Source organism: Rana temporaria, chromosome 5 (assembly GCF_905171775.1).
Source record: "Rana temporaria chromosome 5, aRanTem1.1, whole genome shotgun sequence".
In the NCBI taxonomy this organism is placed as follows: domain Eukaryota; kingdom Metazoa; phylum Chordata; class Amphibia; order Anura; family Ranidae; genus Rana; species Rana temporaria.
Window position 1 is genome coordinate 170,289,539 of NC_053493.1, and position 15,696 is coordinate 170,305,234.

General features: G+C 41.8%; 1 protein-coding gene across 2 annotated transcripts in view; it reads right to left on the minus strand.

Moving 5' to 3' along the window:
- TNS3 (tensin 3) overlaps positions 1–15,696 on the minus strand; it is a 395,327-nt gene that overhangs the window by 17,032 nt on the left and 362,599 nt on the right. For both annotated transcript variants that reach the window (XM_040353375.1, XM_040353376.1), the window contains 2 exons: positions 12,944–13,039; positions 10,800–10,877 (listed from right to left, as the gene is read on the minus strand). In XM_040353375.1, coding sequence (XP_040209309.1) covers positions 10,800–10,877; positions 12,944–13,039 — 174 coding nt within the window. The remainder of the gene's footprint in view (positions 1–10,799; positions 10,878–12,943; positions 13,040–15,696) is intronic.

Genomic DNA, 15,696 nt, shown 5'->3' on the forward strand with positions numbered 1-15,696 from the left:
AAACAGACACTGACATAGCCACAATTTGTTTTATGAACTTTAATAAACAGAGTAAAAAAATCCAGTTGTCCATTGAAAAACACTGTTTTTGCAAGGTCAATGGCCCAAATTACCTCATCACACCTTATTAGCATTAGAAATGGTCACCTGTTGACAATTGCAAACATTAATAAAATCTCTGATATTCTAAACATTGGGTTGGTACTCGAAAACCATGGGCTCATATACTTTGCTACACGTTCCTATTTCAATAAATCTAACAACAACTTCTACTGCATCTAATAGTTACATAGCAGTTAGTGGGCAGAACCAGTGTGCAGCAGGTGACCGGGCATTCAACTCTGGGGAATAGTGTTGTATGCCCAAGATTTTTTCACCTGCAGCTACTTTCCAAGCGTGCAAACATTTTTTCTTTGCACATTATTTTGCTTGTGCCAGCAACAGAATAGCCTTAACCCCTCACAACCCTGCAAAGTAATTTAACATTCTCTCTGCCTGTTAATTTTTGCAGAAAGGACTGCATATCCAGTTGCAGAACTCTCTGGTAATCAATTTAATCTCAAGAAGGGAGTGTGTAGTTTGCCCTGAAGGCTTGGTCAGTAACCAATCTGAATGGTTACCAATCAAGTAATGGCAACTTTTTTTGCAACCACCACTCATTTAACCTATTCAAAATGGTTCTGCTGTTCATTAGGTTTTCCCAGACTAGTTGGTGACTTACAAGTTACAACCATTACACTTAAAATGTCTAATATCTAGAAATGTTAAATATAAGCACCCGTTTCTTGAACATAGCTAATGTATGTATCCAAACCGACAAGCATTTGGAGCCCCCATACCCAGGATGAATAGGAGAAAATAATTTAGTAAACATAAATTGTAAAAGTATTAATTATATGAAATTTTATGCATTACCAAAACTGCATTTTTTTATGATATAAAATCTATTCTGGGCATAAAAAAAAAAAAAATATGGCCTCATATGTGCGTAGGATATGAACCGTGGTTAGAAAGTTATTGTATAAACCAGAGCAGACCGTGATTTTAAAACATGACCTAGTCAGGTCATGAAGGTTTTGCTTACTCCTGAACCTGAAAGGGTTAAAAAGGACATGTGAAGACATGTATGTTAATTTAGCCATCTACATTTCTTGACCTACTATCGTAGATTCTATATCGTTTTGACATGGTTTTCACTGAAGGTAACAACTTTTTTATTATATGCTCTGTTAGAATCATCCAGGTTTATGCCAGGATTAAACTAAGTATATCTGAAGTATACAGTGGGAACCTTGCTTGGTTCATTTTAATAACTTGACGTTACATGCAGCTTGCTGTATTCATTTTAAGGACTCTTCTGTTTACATACCTTGCATAGCTCAGGGGTTTCAGCTATACAATTGAACTTTATTCACAAGTGTACTTACAGGTACATCACAGGTTGAAACATGTCATTCAACCACAGCTTAAATCCTAGACAAGCTTTGTTCATCAGTATGAATACACTTTATTACCAGCAGTCTCACTTCAGCTACATATTATTATTATGCAGGATTTATATAGTGCCAAGAGTTTGCACAGAACTTTACAAAATAAAGTACAATTTACAATGCCATGCAGGACGAGAGGGTAATGCCCTGTACACACAATCAGTTTGTCTGATGAAAACGGACCGATGGACCGCTTTCATCGGACGAACCGATCGTGTGTGGGCCCCATTAGTTTTTTTCCCCATCGGTGAAAAAAAATAGAACCGGTTTTACCTTTTTCGTATGGTTAAAAAAAACGATAGAAAAAAAACCATCGTCTGTGGGGAAATCCATTGGTCAAAAATCCACGCATGCTCAGAATCAAGTCGACGCATTCTCGGAATCATTGAACTTCATTTTTCTCTGCACGTCGTTGATTTTTACGTCACCGCGTTGGAAACAATCTAATTTTTAACCGATGGTGTGTAGGCAAGACTGATGAAAGTCAGCTTCATCGGATATCTGATGAAAAAATCCATCGGTTCTTTCTCATCAGACGAACCGATCGTGTGTACAGGGCATTAGGAGGGCTTTGAGAAGAAAAAGAAAGTAGAGTTGGCTCTGGTCCTACGGAGACAAATGCTTCATAAAAGATGCTCCTAGTGTAAGGTGCAAAATATACACAAAGTGCTAAACGATCCAAAGTGCCAAGTGCCTATGTAAACTACTAGAATGATTCCACAGTATATATCATAAATGCAGCTATGAAAATAAATAAAAAAATTACATAAAATATATATTACAGTGCTGTGCCAACGAAAGTGCTATTGTGCATTATGTAAACACTGCTAGGTAAAGAAAATGTGCAAAACGTGAAATTCCTGTACCATTAGGGTACCTATGTTAACCCTTTGAGATGTGCTGAAAAAAATATAATGTCCTTATTGGAAGTAAACAAATCCAATTGCCAAGTGCTGAGTGATTCTAAAAGTGCTTTGTGCTCTTGTTGTATGCCGTGATCACTGCAATCCGTGCTCTTATACACCCCGTACTTACCAACTTTTTCACCCCTTCTTAGGGTCTGGTGCCATCACAGTATAGGCCACTGTGTAGCCCTCTGGCCGTTACGCGTCCCCCGGCGCTGATGTAATAACCCATACATAGGAGAGAAAGGAGCCCCAGATAGTGTAGTATCGTTTTATACTTTATTTAAATAAACGAAAAATGGGTACTCACATGTAGACAAAAACAGTATGGCATTTAATGCGGACAAAAGTCTGATGCCTGGAAACGATGTGACGTTCGTAGCGTTTCCAGGCATCAGACTTTTGTCAGCATTATATGCCATAGGGCCCTTTCACACAGGGCGGATCAGTGTGGGATCGCTCCGCATATCCCCGCTGAGCCGGCGGCTGACAGGGCGGTCCCCGCACACTGTGCAGGAACCGCCCTGTCTTTTCTCCGCTCTGCCCTATGGGGGGATCGGATGAACACGGACCGTGTGTCCGTGTTCATCCCATCCGATCCGCAGACGGAAGAAAAAATAGGATTTTCTTTCGTCCGCAAAATCTGATCTTCGCGGAGGCGGGTGATTACGGGTGTCAGCGGATGTTTATCCGCTGACACCCGCAATCACATAGGGACCAATGTATGTCCCTTTTTCATCCGCAAACGGATAGATGAAAAAGCGGACATACGGTCCACACATGTGAAAGGGGCCATACTGTTTTTGTCTACATATGAGTACCCATTTTTTGTTTATTTAAATAAAGTATAAAACGATACTACACTATCTGGGGCTCCTTTCTCTCCTATGTATGGGCTATTACTGGACTAACATCATCAGCGCAGGGGGACGCGTAACAGCCAGAGGGCTACACAGTGGCCTATACTGTGAAGGCACCAGACCCTAAGAAGGGGTGAAAAAGTTGGTGAGTGTGGGTTGTATAAGAGCACGGATTGCAGTGATCACAGCATACAACAAGAGCACGAAGCACTTTTAGAATCACTCAGCACTTGGCAATTGGATTTGTTTGTTTACTTCCAATAAGGACATTATATTTTTTTCAGCACATCTCTTAAAGGGTTAACATAGGTACCCTAATGGTACAGGAATTTCACGTTTTGCACATTTTCTTTACCTAGCAGTGTTTACATAATGCACAATAGCACTTTAATTTGCACAACACTGTGATATATATTTTATGTAATTTTGTTTATTTATTTTCATAGCTGCATTTATGATAAATACTGTGGAATCATTCTAGTAGTTTACATAGGCACTTGGCACTTTGGATCGTATAGCACTTAGTGTATATTTTGCACACTGCACCTTACACTAGGAGCCTCTTTTATGGAGCATTTGTCTCCGTAGGACCAGCGCCAGCTCTACTTTTCTTTTTCTTCTCAACACTTTCTTGCTCCACTTAGGTGGAAGCAATTAGTAGAGGCAGCTGTCCACTGATCACCTTCAACCATACCTAGTCCAATACCAAATACTTTTGCTGTCACTGGTGTTTTTAAATATACTTGGCGGATTTATTTTAACACATATATTAGGAGGGCTTTGCTCGTGAGTGCTTAAATAAAAATAATTAAAAACAGAACCACAAAAAAATACCTCATGGTGCTTTAATAACAAAAACTCTTTCAGCCCCATGCTAGTAGACGAAATATGTATACATCTCAAGATGGTTTTAAAAAAAGTCAGGAAAGGAGTATTGCAATTAAGCCTCTTTCTTACTTAAAGCGAGGGTTCACCCCAAATTTTTTTTTTTAACATGACATTCAGCCGAGTTGTCAGAATGACAATCGGCTGTTTTTTTTTTTATTTCATTGCCGTACATACCGTATTTTCACCGCCGCTTCCGGGTATGTAATCTGCGGGACTGGGCGTTCCTAATTGATTGACATCCTTCCGACCAGCGCATACAGCGCGTCACGAGTTGCCGAAAGAAGCCGAACGCCGGTGCGCAGGCGCCGTATAGAGCCGACTCGCAGTCCGGCTTCTTTCGGCAACTCGTGACGCGCTGTATGTGCCGGTCGGAAGGATGTCAATCAATTAGGAACGCCCAGTCCTGCAGATTACATACCCGGAAGCGGCGGTGAAAATACGGCACTGAAATAAAAAAAAAAACAGCCGATTGTCATTCTGACAACTCGGCTGAATCTCATGTTAAAACATTTTTTTTTGGGTGAACCCCCGCTTTAAACGCCTCTGTATTTCTGTACACAATTGTGCGTGTTGGGCCACATACACATGATCGGTCAAAACCGATCGCGTGTGGGCCCCTTCGGTCAAAAAAATTAGAACTTGCTTTAAAATTGAACCGATAGACGCCTAACCGATAGGTCAAAACCGATCGTTAGTATGCAAAAGCATTGGTTAAAAACCCGCGCATGCTCAGAATCAAGTCGATGCATACTTGGAAGCATTGAACTTTGTTTTTTTTCAGCACGTTGTTGTGTTTTACGTCACCGTGTTCTGACACGATCAGTTATTTAACTGATGGTGTGTAGGCACATCAGTCAGCTTCATCGGTTAACCGATGAGAACGGTCCTTCGAACCGTTCTCATCGGATGGACTGATCGTGTGTACGCGGCCTTACTTGATGCTGAATTCCCGTATAAGCAAATAATGTCTACATACAAAAGGTATGTATATTATTCCTTGAATGTTGGTGTACTTTGTGTATTTCTTTCAGATCTGTGCAGTAATCCAGTATAAAACCTTGCCTCTGTGCAGGAGCTTGCGGTCACTGTTGCTCTCTCCCCTTGTACAGAGTGACTGGTCTTGTAGCCACCCCCTTTTGTAGTTTTCTGCAGGTAACCTGTAGTGGGTGACACCTGCTAGGCTCTTTCCACAGCTCTGCTCACTGTACAGGTTATGTGCAGCACTGTAATGATGTCATTGTGACTTTTACCAGGTAGTATCTGGGTTTACAAAGGGTGTGTGGTGCACACAATGTGGATTTATATCCTTTGTGGCTATGGAGGAATTTTGCTGCTTAAATCCATTGGTAAATAAATAATGTGTGAATAAATAAACAATTATGAATATGCAGCAGCCTCTTGTGAGGCTATATGATTCCGCACTCACCGGATAAGATGGACTCCTCTACCTTATGGTAAGGGGAGTCAAATGCGCTTTAAGGTGCTTTTCACACGGATGGCTGTTTTGCCGCAGTTAAAAGCATGTAAATGTTCTGTGAAATTAAAGGCTCCAGGACCTGCGATTAACTGCATTTGTACATTGCGATTATCTACGTTTATGTGCGGCAGTCATTCCCATAGCAACCCTTTTTATTTTTTTGATTATGATGTGCTTCCTGTTCTTTTTTTTTCTTACGCTGCTATATGTGCATATAGCTGCGCTAAATCGCTCCTGGACGCATTAAATTCTATTTTTTCTATTCGCACCAAACCGCTAGTAACGAAATCGCAGCTAAACGCTGTGTGTGAATGGGGCCATAGGAAAGCATTGTGTGCTTTTAGCTGCGGTAGAAAATCTGCAGCTAAAAGCCCCATTCTATCCATCCATGTGAAAGGGGCCTTAGGCCGGATATAATGGTGCTTTTACCGCAGCTAGAAGCACACAATGCTTTCCTATGACATCATTCACACACTACGGTTACCTGCGATTTTGTTACCCACGGTTTTGTGCTGATAGAAAAAATAGATCTCAATGCGTCCAGCTGCGAAATCCCGCAGCTATCAGCACATAACTGCAGGTAATCGCAGTGCACTGTGTCAGCTGTGTTTGGTATGAATCTTGAGGGGGAACTCCACGCCAAATTTTTAAATAAAAAACCGGCATGCCCTCAACATGGGAGGGTAGGTGCTTTGGGGCAGGGGGGACGCCCTGTGGTCCCCCCCCACCCCAAAGCACCTGTCCCCATGTTGATGAGGACAGGGCCTCTTTCCGACAACCCTGGCCGTTGGTTGTCGGGGTATGCGGGAGGGGAGCTTATCGGAATCTGGGAGCCCCCTTTAATAAGGGGGCCCCCAGATCCCTTCCCCCCCCACCCTAGGTGATGAGTATGGGGTACATCGTACCCCTACCCATTCACCTGGCAGGAAAAAAAATGTAAAAAAACACACTACACAGGGTTTTTAAAGTAATTTATTAGTCAGCTCCGGGGCCCCCCCCTCTTCTTTAGCTCTTTTACGAGGGGGGGGGCCCAGTTCTTTACCGCCATCTGGTTCTCCTCCGCGGGGGGACGCTTTCTTCATTAGCTCTACAGCTAATGAAGATAGCTTTACAGCGGCCCCCTCCCGGGCTTCTGTCGCCTTCTGCCTTCCTTCTTCGATGTTGACATGTCGCTTCCTCCCGCTGTAATGCCGTGTGCGCGGCTCGCACCGATTTATATAGGCCTTTTATGACGTCACAGTCTCATCATGCTCCGGGTGCACGGAGCATGATGGGACTGTGACGTCATAAGAGGCCTATATAAATCGGTGCGAGCCGCGCACACGGCATTACAGCGGGAGGAAGCGACGTGTCAACATCGAAGAAGAGAGGCAGAAGGCAGAAGCCCGGGAGGGGGCCGCTGTAAAAGAGCTAAAGACGAAAGCGCCCCCCCCCGGCGGAAGAGAACCAGATGGCGTTGAAGAACGGGACCCCCCCCCTGCAGAAGACGTCGAAGAAGCCCGGAAGGGGGCCGCTGTAAAAGAGCTAATGAAGAAAGCGCCCCCCCACCCCATACTCATTCACCTGTGGTGGGGGGCTGGGATCTGGGGGCCCCCTTATTAAAGGGGGCTCCCAGATTCCGATAAGCTCCCCTCCCGCATACCCGACAAGCAACGGCCAGGGTTGTCGGGAAGAGGCACTGTCCTCATCAACATGGGAACAGGTGCTTTGGGGTGGGGGGGACCACAGGGCGTGCCCCCTGCCCCAAAGCACCTACCCCCCCATGTTGAGAGCATGCGGCCTGGCACGGTTAAGGAAGGGGGGGGCGCTCACTCGTCCCCACCCCCTTTCCTGACCGGCCGGGCTGCTGCTCGGATACGGGTCTGGTATGGAATTAGGGGGAACCCCACGCCGTTTTTTCGACGTACGGTGTTCCCCTTAAAATCCATAGCAGACTCAAGGGCCTGGTATGCTCCTGTAGGGGAAACCCATGCCGTTTTTTTATTTGAAATTTGGCGTGGAGTTCCCCCTCAAGATTCATACCAGACACAGTGCTTGGTATTGGCAGGGATCCAAGTCGGATCCCCATTCAATATCGTGCCGCGGCTAAACGCAACCGCAGCTAAAAGCACTGTACAAATGCAGCTGACCGCTGTGCCTGGAGTCTTGAATTCCAGCAAAACATAAACATGCTTTTATCTGTGGCAAAACAGCCACCCGTGTGAAAGGCGCCTTAGTCTCTGAGTGGGGACCTATCCCACCATGGTGTGCACTGGGTGCTCCCACTGGGTTAACTCGCCTGCTGTGTCAGCGCTCCTGGACCAAGGTATGCAGGCTTATAATTGAAAAGAGAGAACTCCTCATGGTGTAAGATCCTTTAAACTTTATTCAGAAATATGCGTCTTACAATATTAAAATGTCCTTCTTAAAAATGTATTTAAAAAAAGGCAAAGTCCACCTTATCTGGCAAGTATGGAATCATATAGCCTCACAAGAGGCTGCTGCATGTTCACCATTGGAGCACGGAGCACAAGAGCACTTTAACAGACTTTGGTTGCAGATGTATTGGCACATGGCATCATATTATATTTAGTTTAAGTCACAAATCAATTTATACTTACGCAATTGTTTTCACTGGCACACAGATTTATTTAATTATAAAATTGTTTGTTTATTCACATATTATTTATCAACGGATTAAAGCAGCAATGAATGGCTTGTATAAAGTATCTGTTCAGACACATGTATAGAGACATCCCTATATCATAATAGGAAAAGGTGTGGCGGGGAAAGCGCTGTTTAGTCACTCATATCATTTCTCTGTTCCCTCGCAAGGGGGATAGTATTCAAAGCAGCGACCCAATCAATTAATTAATTTTACACCACCAGGGCGCAAGTGTCACCAATTTTAGAGTTTGCACTTTTATTGCCTGTCAGGGAATGAGTTATCTGCCAAATAAGGAGAAATACAATTTTCTCCCTTAACCACTTCAGCCCCGGACTATTTGGCTGGCCAAAGACCAGAGCACTTTTTGCTATTCAGCACTGTGTCGCTTTAACCACTAGCCGACCAGCCGCCACAGTTTTATGCAAAATATTATGTAATTTTGCATTTCAGCCAATAGGGGTGAGAAACAGGAGCTGTGTGTGTAAACACACAGCTCCCGGTCCTGTCAGGGGGAGAAATGACTGATCGCATGTTCATACAATGTATGAACAGCGATTTGTCATTTCCCCTAGTCAGTCCCATCCCCCTTCAGTTAGAACAAACCTAGGGAACATAATTAACCCCTTCCTCGCGCCTTAGTGTTAACCTCTTCCCTGCCAGTGACATTTTTATAGTAATCAATGCATTTTTATAGCACTGATCACTATAAAAATGGCAATGGTCCCAAAAATGTGTCAGAATTGTCCGCCATAAGGTCGCAGTACCGATAAAAATCCCAGATCGCTACCATTACTAATAAAAAAAAAAAAAAAAAATGCCATAAAACTACCCCCTATTTTGTAGACGCTATAACTTTTGCGCAAACCAATCAATAAACGCTTATTGCGTTTTTTTTTTACGAAAAATATGTAGAAGAATACGTATCGACCTAAACTGAGGGAAAAAAAATGTTTTATATATTTTTGGGGGATATTTATTACAGCAAAAAGTAAAAAGAATTTTTCAAAATTGTCGCTCTATTTTTGTTTATAGCGCAAAAAATAAAAACCGCAGAGGTTATCAAATACCACCAAAAGAAAGCTCTATTTGTGGGTAAAAAAATACGTCAATTTTGTTTGGGAGCCACGTCGCACGACCACGCAATTGTCAGTTAAAGCGACGCAGTGCCGAATCGCAAAAAGTGACCCGGTCATTGACCAGCAAAATGGTCCGGGGGCTGAAGAGGTTAACTGACAATTTCGCGGTCGTACGACGTGGCTCTCAAACAAAATTGACGTCCTTTTTTGTCCACAAATAGTTTTCTTTTGGTGTTTTTTTATCACCTCTGGGGTTTTAATTTTTTGCGCTATAAACAAAAAAAGAGCGACAATTTTGAAAAAAATAAATCTATATTTTTAACTTTTTGCTATAATAAATATCCCCAAAAAATATAAAAAAATATTATTTTTCCTCAGTTTAGGCCGATTCTTTTCTTCTACATATTTTTGGTAAAAAAAAACGCAATAAGCGTGTATTGATTGGCGCAAAAGTTATAGTGTCTACAAAATAGGGAATCGTTTTATGGCATTTTTATTAATATTTTCTTTTTTACAAGTAATGGCGGCGATCAGCGATTTTTTTTAATGTGACTGCGACATTATGGCGGACACATCGGACACTTTTGGCGCTATTTTGGGACCATTCACATAGCGATCAGTGCTATAAATATGCACTTATTACTGTGTAAATGTGACCGGCAGTCAAGGGGTTAACCAGAAGGTTGTGCTGAAGGGGTTAAGTGTGTCCTAGGGATGTGTTCCAACTGTAGGGGGGCTAGGCTACGCGTGTCATGACACTAATCACTGCTCCTAATTACAGGGCGCTGTGATCAGTGTCCAGTCTTAAAGGCGATGTACAGGTACGTTGATATACCTGTCCGTGCCATTCTGCCAACGTATATCGGCGTGAGCAATTCGGCAAGTGGTTAAAGTGATTGTAAAACAACCCATTCAGTTAAAAATAGAAATGAAAGGCAAAACATCTGTGTATAGATATATAAAACATTATAAACACATTTTTTTTTATTTCTTGTATTAGTGATCACATCCCCTCTGTTCTCAGCTAAATAGAAGCTTGGGTGGGGAGAAGCGGCAGCATACTGCGTTTGCCAGTAAATGGCTTTGCAGGGGAGGTGTGTCAGGACAAGTCGGATTATTGGGAGGAGAGCACACAGAGCTCACTTGCTTAGTGGGGTTTTAACAGGAAAGCAGAGGGACTGGCAGGAATACCAGGGATTTCACATAAAGAAAGCAATATCAAGTAAAAAGAATACTATCTCATACAAGTACATGGTACAGCAGGCACATATTAGGAATATGAGGTGTTGGGGGTAACAAACGCTTTAAGCTTAGGTAGATATACTTATTTTTACAGAGATCCCTATAAAATCTGTTACTCTTTACATGGAACATTTCATGTGGTAAAAATTTGAGAAAGATTATAACATAAAAACGAAACACAAATGTGCTGTAAAAGTAGATTTAACACGCATACCTTTGTCTGGGATGAGTAATTTACAAGGCAATGCCAGAGGTGTAATGGAATGTTGGTAAATCAAAGCTGTCAAACTCCCTAAGTCAAGAAAAAAACCCATAGATAAATACTTAAAAAAAGCAAAACTACTCTGGGTCACATTCTAATAATATGGGTTTTCCTTAAACTTGGATAGCCATACAATTTCCATCTAATAAAAAACAATTGTACATTCTTATTCCATATCATTATGAACCATTGCTGTTCCTCCTCTAGGCAACTAATGTAACATTGTTTTAGAATTGTATAGGCAGATACATGGAAGAATCTGAGAATTTATGCAATTGATTCTTTGGATTATAAATTTACATATATATAATTATTTATATATAGTGATAACAGCTACTATTTTTTATTCACTGTCGCAATAATTGTTATTTACATAACTGTGTGAAATCAATCCGCACAATCAAATCATTTTTGATTGTGCGGATTGATTTCACACAGTTATGTAAATATAGCAGTGAAACAATTTCTCTGTTCCATTGCTAGCAAATATGGTTAGCAAATATCTCATTTACAGGCAGCAGGCAATTTGAAAAACAGAGGGAACACCAAGCAACCAAATAGCAGTTTCACTGTTTTGACTTTGTAAGCAAATAAAATGTGAACTATGATTGGCTGCTATTATTCACAGCATCTCCAACACATTCCTTTTTATTTTCCATATTAATTAAGCCTACTCATTTATTGATGTGTTTTAAACTCTATGGCTCCATACACACTGGCTTAAAAATCGCTGCTTCTACAGGAGTTTTGTGTTCTGCCTGTAGAAGCAGCTCAATGTTATCCATGCACATTAGGACGTTTACAGGCATATTTTGAGCTCAACGTATAAAAGCAGGAAAAAAAAACCCTTCTGGCTTGCGTTTCTGATTGGAGCTTACTGGCAGAAAAAAACGTTCCCTTTTCACTTTGTTACCCTATGTATAAAGAAACTTCTGACATTTTTATACAAATTCAAGAAGCTTATGGCTCCCAGTAGAGATTTTGGAACACAACTTAGGGTATGGCTATGTGAACTTTTTCCAGGGTCTCAGCTGAGACTATTTTGCTAGGCACAAATCCAACAGTATCCAGTCATGATGCATCAGGAAAAGTTATACTCACCATTGCATAATTTTTAATTTTCCTGGTGCATCTAATGACAGTATACCTTACCCTTTCCTGAATTTACTGCTGATGTTTGTTATAGTTCCAAAGATGGTATCTATGGCTGTGGATTTTTTTCCATAGGTAATTGGTCCTATAGGGTTGAGAGGTGGAGTTTTAACCCACAGTATGCATACCTTACCTGCACCAGGAAAGGTAATTATGCAAAGATGAGTATACAGTTTCCCATTCTATCTGCAAAAGCCTGCACCATTCATCTTCCGTAGCTACCAATTAAATCTAAGAAGGTAGGAAGTATTTTGACCCCTTTCAGTTGACCAGTGTTTTTATAATCCAGTTCTGAATTATCCACAAAATGACATGTTTTCAGAAATTTCATTAGAAAAAAAAAACTGATCAATGTGGCTTGGGGCACTTCAAGTTTGGGGGCCTCTCAAAATAGAAATATAATTATATGGCAAATAAGTAAACAATTGAATGATAAACTGCATTTGTTTTAAAAAAAATATCTTAGGTTCTGAAGACGATCGGGTCCGCGGGTCCCGCGGCCACGGAGCTTCGGACTGGGTCGCAGGCGCACGCCCACGACCCACGTCTGGGCAGTTAAAAAGGACGTACAGCTACGTGCTTGTGCCCAGCCGTGCCATTCTGCCGACGTATATATGCAGGAGGCGGTCCTTAAGTGGTTAATACCATTGCTCTCAAAGTGGGTTTAATCAAACACTGTAATCAAAGTGGATTTATTTAAATCAAACAAATGTACTACTTGTGTGCATTATTTATATATATATATATATATATATATATATATATATATATATATATATACACACACACACACACAGTATAAATATTTCATAATGCACTACAGTGAAAACAGCGAACTACTGATACCAGTTATATACATTAATTGGTTACAGTTTAGTTTTTACATTTTCTATACAAGGCCCTAATATTCTAACACTACTACATCTGTGTGAAGTAATATTTACCAAAATATGGTTCATTTGGACATCCCTTCAATCGAACTCCTTTCTGAATGCATTCAATTAGGAAGTGGCGTACTAACTCATTGGCCATATCGCTAACTAAAGAAACAAAACAAAAAAAAACATACAATTTTAAACCAGGATTATGCCTAACAGGCAATCCACAATTTGCTATGTAGGACCATAGACATTATGGGGTTTATTTACTAAAACTAGAGAGAAAACAATCAGCTTCCAGGTTTAAGGCCCCTTTCAGACTGGGCGGGAGCTGCGGTGGCGGTATAACGCCGCTAAAAATAGCGGCGCTATACCGCCGGAATTGCCGCGGGTATCAGCCGCTAGCGGTGCGGTATTAACCCCCGCTAGCGGCCGATAAAGAGTTAATACCGCCCGCAATGCGCCTCTATAGAGGCGCATTGCGGGCGGTATTGCCGCGGTTCCCATTGTTTTCAATGGGAAGGAGCGGTGAAGGAGCGGTATACATGCCGCTCCTCTCACTGGTCAAAAGATGCTGCTGACAGGAGATTTTTTTGTCTCCCGCCAGCGCATCGCCCCAGTGTGAAAGCCCTCGGGCTTTCACATTGAGTCTGCAGTGCAGGAGTTTTTCAGGCGGGATAGCAGCGCTATTTTTAGCGCTTTACCGCCTGAAAAACTCCTCAATGTGAAAGGGGCCTTATTGATAAAAGCTGAGGTTAGAAGCTGATTGGTTTCTCTGCATAATTGTGACAAATTTTGCCCTCTCTAGTTTTAGTAAATAAACCCCTATTTCTCCATTACAAGCAGGATAGGATGGTAATAACAAATATAGATTTTCCCTGATTTACACAAAGCCTTCAACTTGGTGTTCTAGGACTAGTGTTTCATACACTGGACAAATGGGAAATGAGACCAAATCTTGTGTGTGTTTCAGGAAATTTATATTTTCTTTTTGGATGGACAGTATATTGTAGATGATATTTAAATGACCTTGTATTTGGTCTACTATTTTGGGGCATGCTGTGAAATGACTGATTACATCCTTTCTGGCCCCAGATGAATTGTATTACCTTGGATTTAAACTCCTCAGAGAATGCTATCTATGATGAAGCAATCTTTTAACCAAGTATATATTCAAGACAAGAGGAAAAAAAGAGTAACGTACTTTTCTTACATAATTCTGATGCTTTATTACTTTATTGTACACTGTATATCAAAAACATTTGTTCCAAGAACGTCAGAAGCATTTGTGCAAGTTAATTGAAACATGGGACATTTCGTTCAACCTGCATGAATGCTTCCAACATTCACAAAATGAATGGTTTAAAAAAACAGACCCCTTAACGCTTGTTTAAAAATCAATAAAAACAGATTATAAATTGTATAGAAAATATACACAGTGTGTGTCTATCTTAATCTATCTCTACACACATATACACAGTACATATCAGAACTATTTCTTTATACTTTACTGAGAACTCGACAGGTGAGGTGGGGGAAGCTTTTGTTTGGGAGGGACACAAAGCAGTGGTTCGAGGGGAGTTTATCTCTCAAGGTTCTAGGCTAAAGAAGACACGTAAAGGGGACCTGCAAACTCTTCTGACAAAAATACGTTAAACGTCACACTACGCCTGAGCCAACAGTGGAACTTTAGTACCTCCGTCAGGAGTTGGCTGGCCTACTCGACACTCGGGATTCAAGCTCAGCTACGACAGATCTCCCATAAATTCTACGAATTAGGGAAACAGTGTGGGAAACTGCTTGCTAGGGCTCTTTGATGTCAAAGCGCTTTGAGTCATGTGCATAAGCTACATACAACGACAGGTTCCCCAGTACTACACTTCTTTAAAGATTGCGAAGGCATTTGGAGACTATTATGCCCAACATTACCATCTTCCCGTTACGGAGGCCCAGAAGGCTGAGCGGATCCTGCAATATTTGGAAGTGGCCCAATTACCGCTGGGAGGGAAGCCAGAGATAATTCAAATCGGGAAAATTCTACTAATCTATTGGGCTGAGTCGCAGGCTGACAATCCACCCTGTCTCTTGCTCTCTACAGATGCTGAAAAGGCATTTGACAGGGTGGATTAGGTTTACCTCCGGACAGTCTTGGCCAGGCTGGGACTGGGCCCCAATATGCTCTCCTGGATAACCTCACTATATAGCTCCCAGAGGCTACGGTTAAGGTGAACGGTCCCTCTATGACTCATTTCCCATCCGCAATGGGACAAGGCATTGCTTCACAAAATGAGTTAAGGGCTTTGTGGTTGGTCCAATGGAGCATAAACTGTCTGCTTATGCGGATGATGTCTTATTTTATGTGTTCGGCCCATGTGTCAACCCCAATATCATAGCAGAATTGTGGGACTTTCATTTGCTCTCAAACCTTAAGATTAACTATAATACGTTTTGCCACGGATTGTGTCCTTGGGTTTGCGTACACAGCTGCAAGCTTCGTTCTCCTTGACCTAGTGCCATACCTCCTTAAAGTATTTGGGAATCCATCTTCTGGTACATTGCACTCAGTTGTACATCTGTAATTATGTCCCTCTGCTCTCCGTTATCCAAACAGATTTACAAAGCTGGGGCTGTGCTACTTTTTCATGGTTGGGCCAAGTCAGTGTCTTAAAGATGAATGTGTTGCCCCGTATCCGCTTTTACCGGCAAATGGTGCCCATTTCCTTACCCATGTCTTTCTTCTCAACCATCAACAGTCTATTTGTGAAATATGTGTGGCATGGGAAAAGTCCACCTTTGGCCCTTCGCACCTTGCAAAGCCC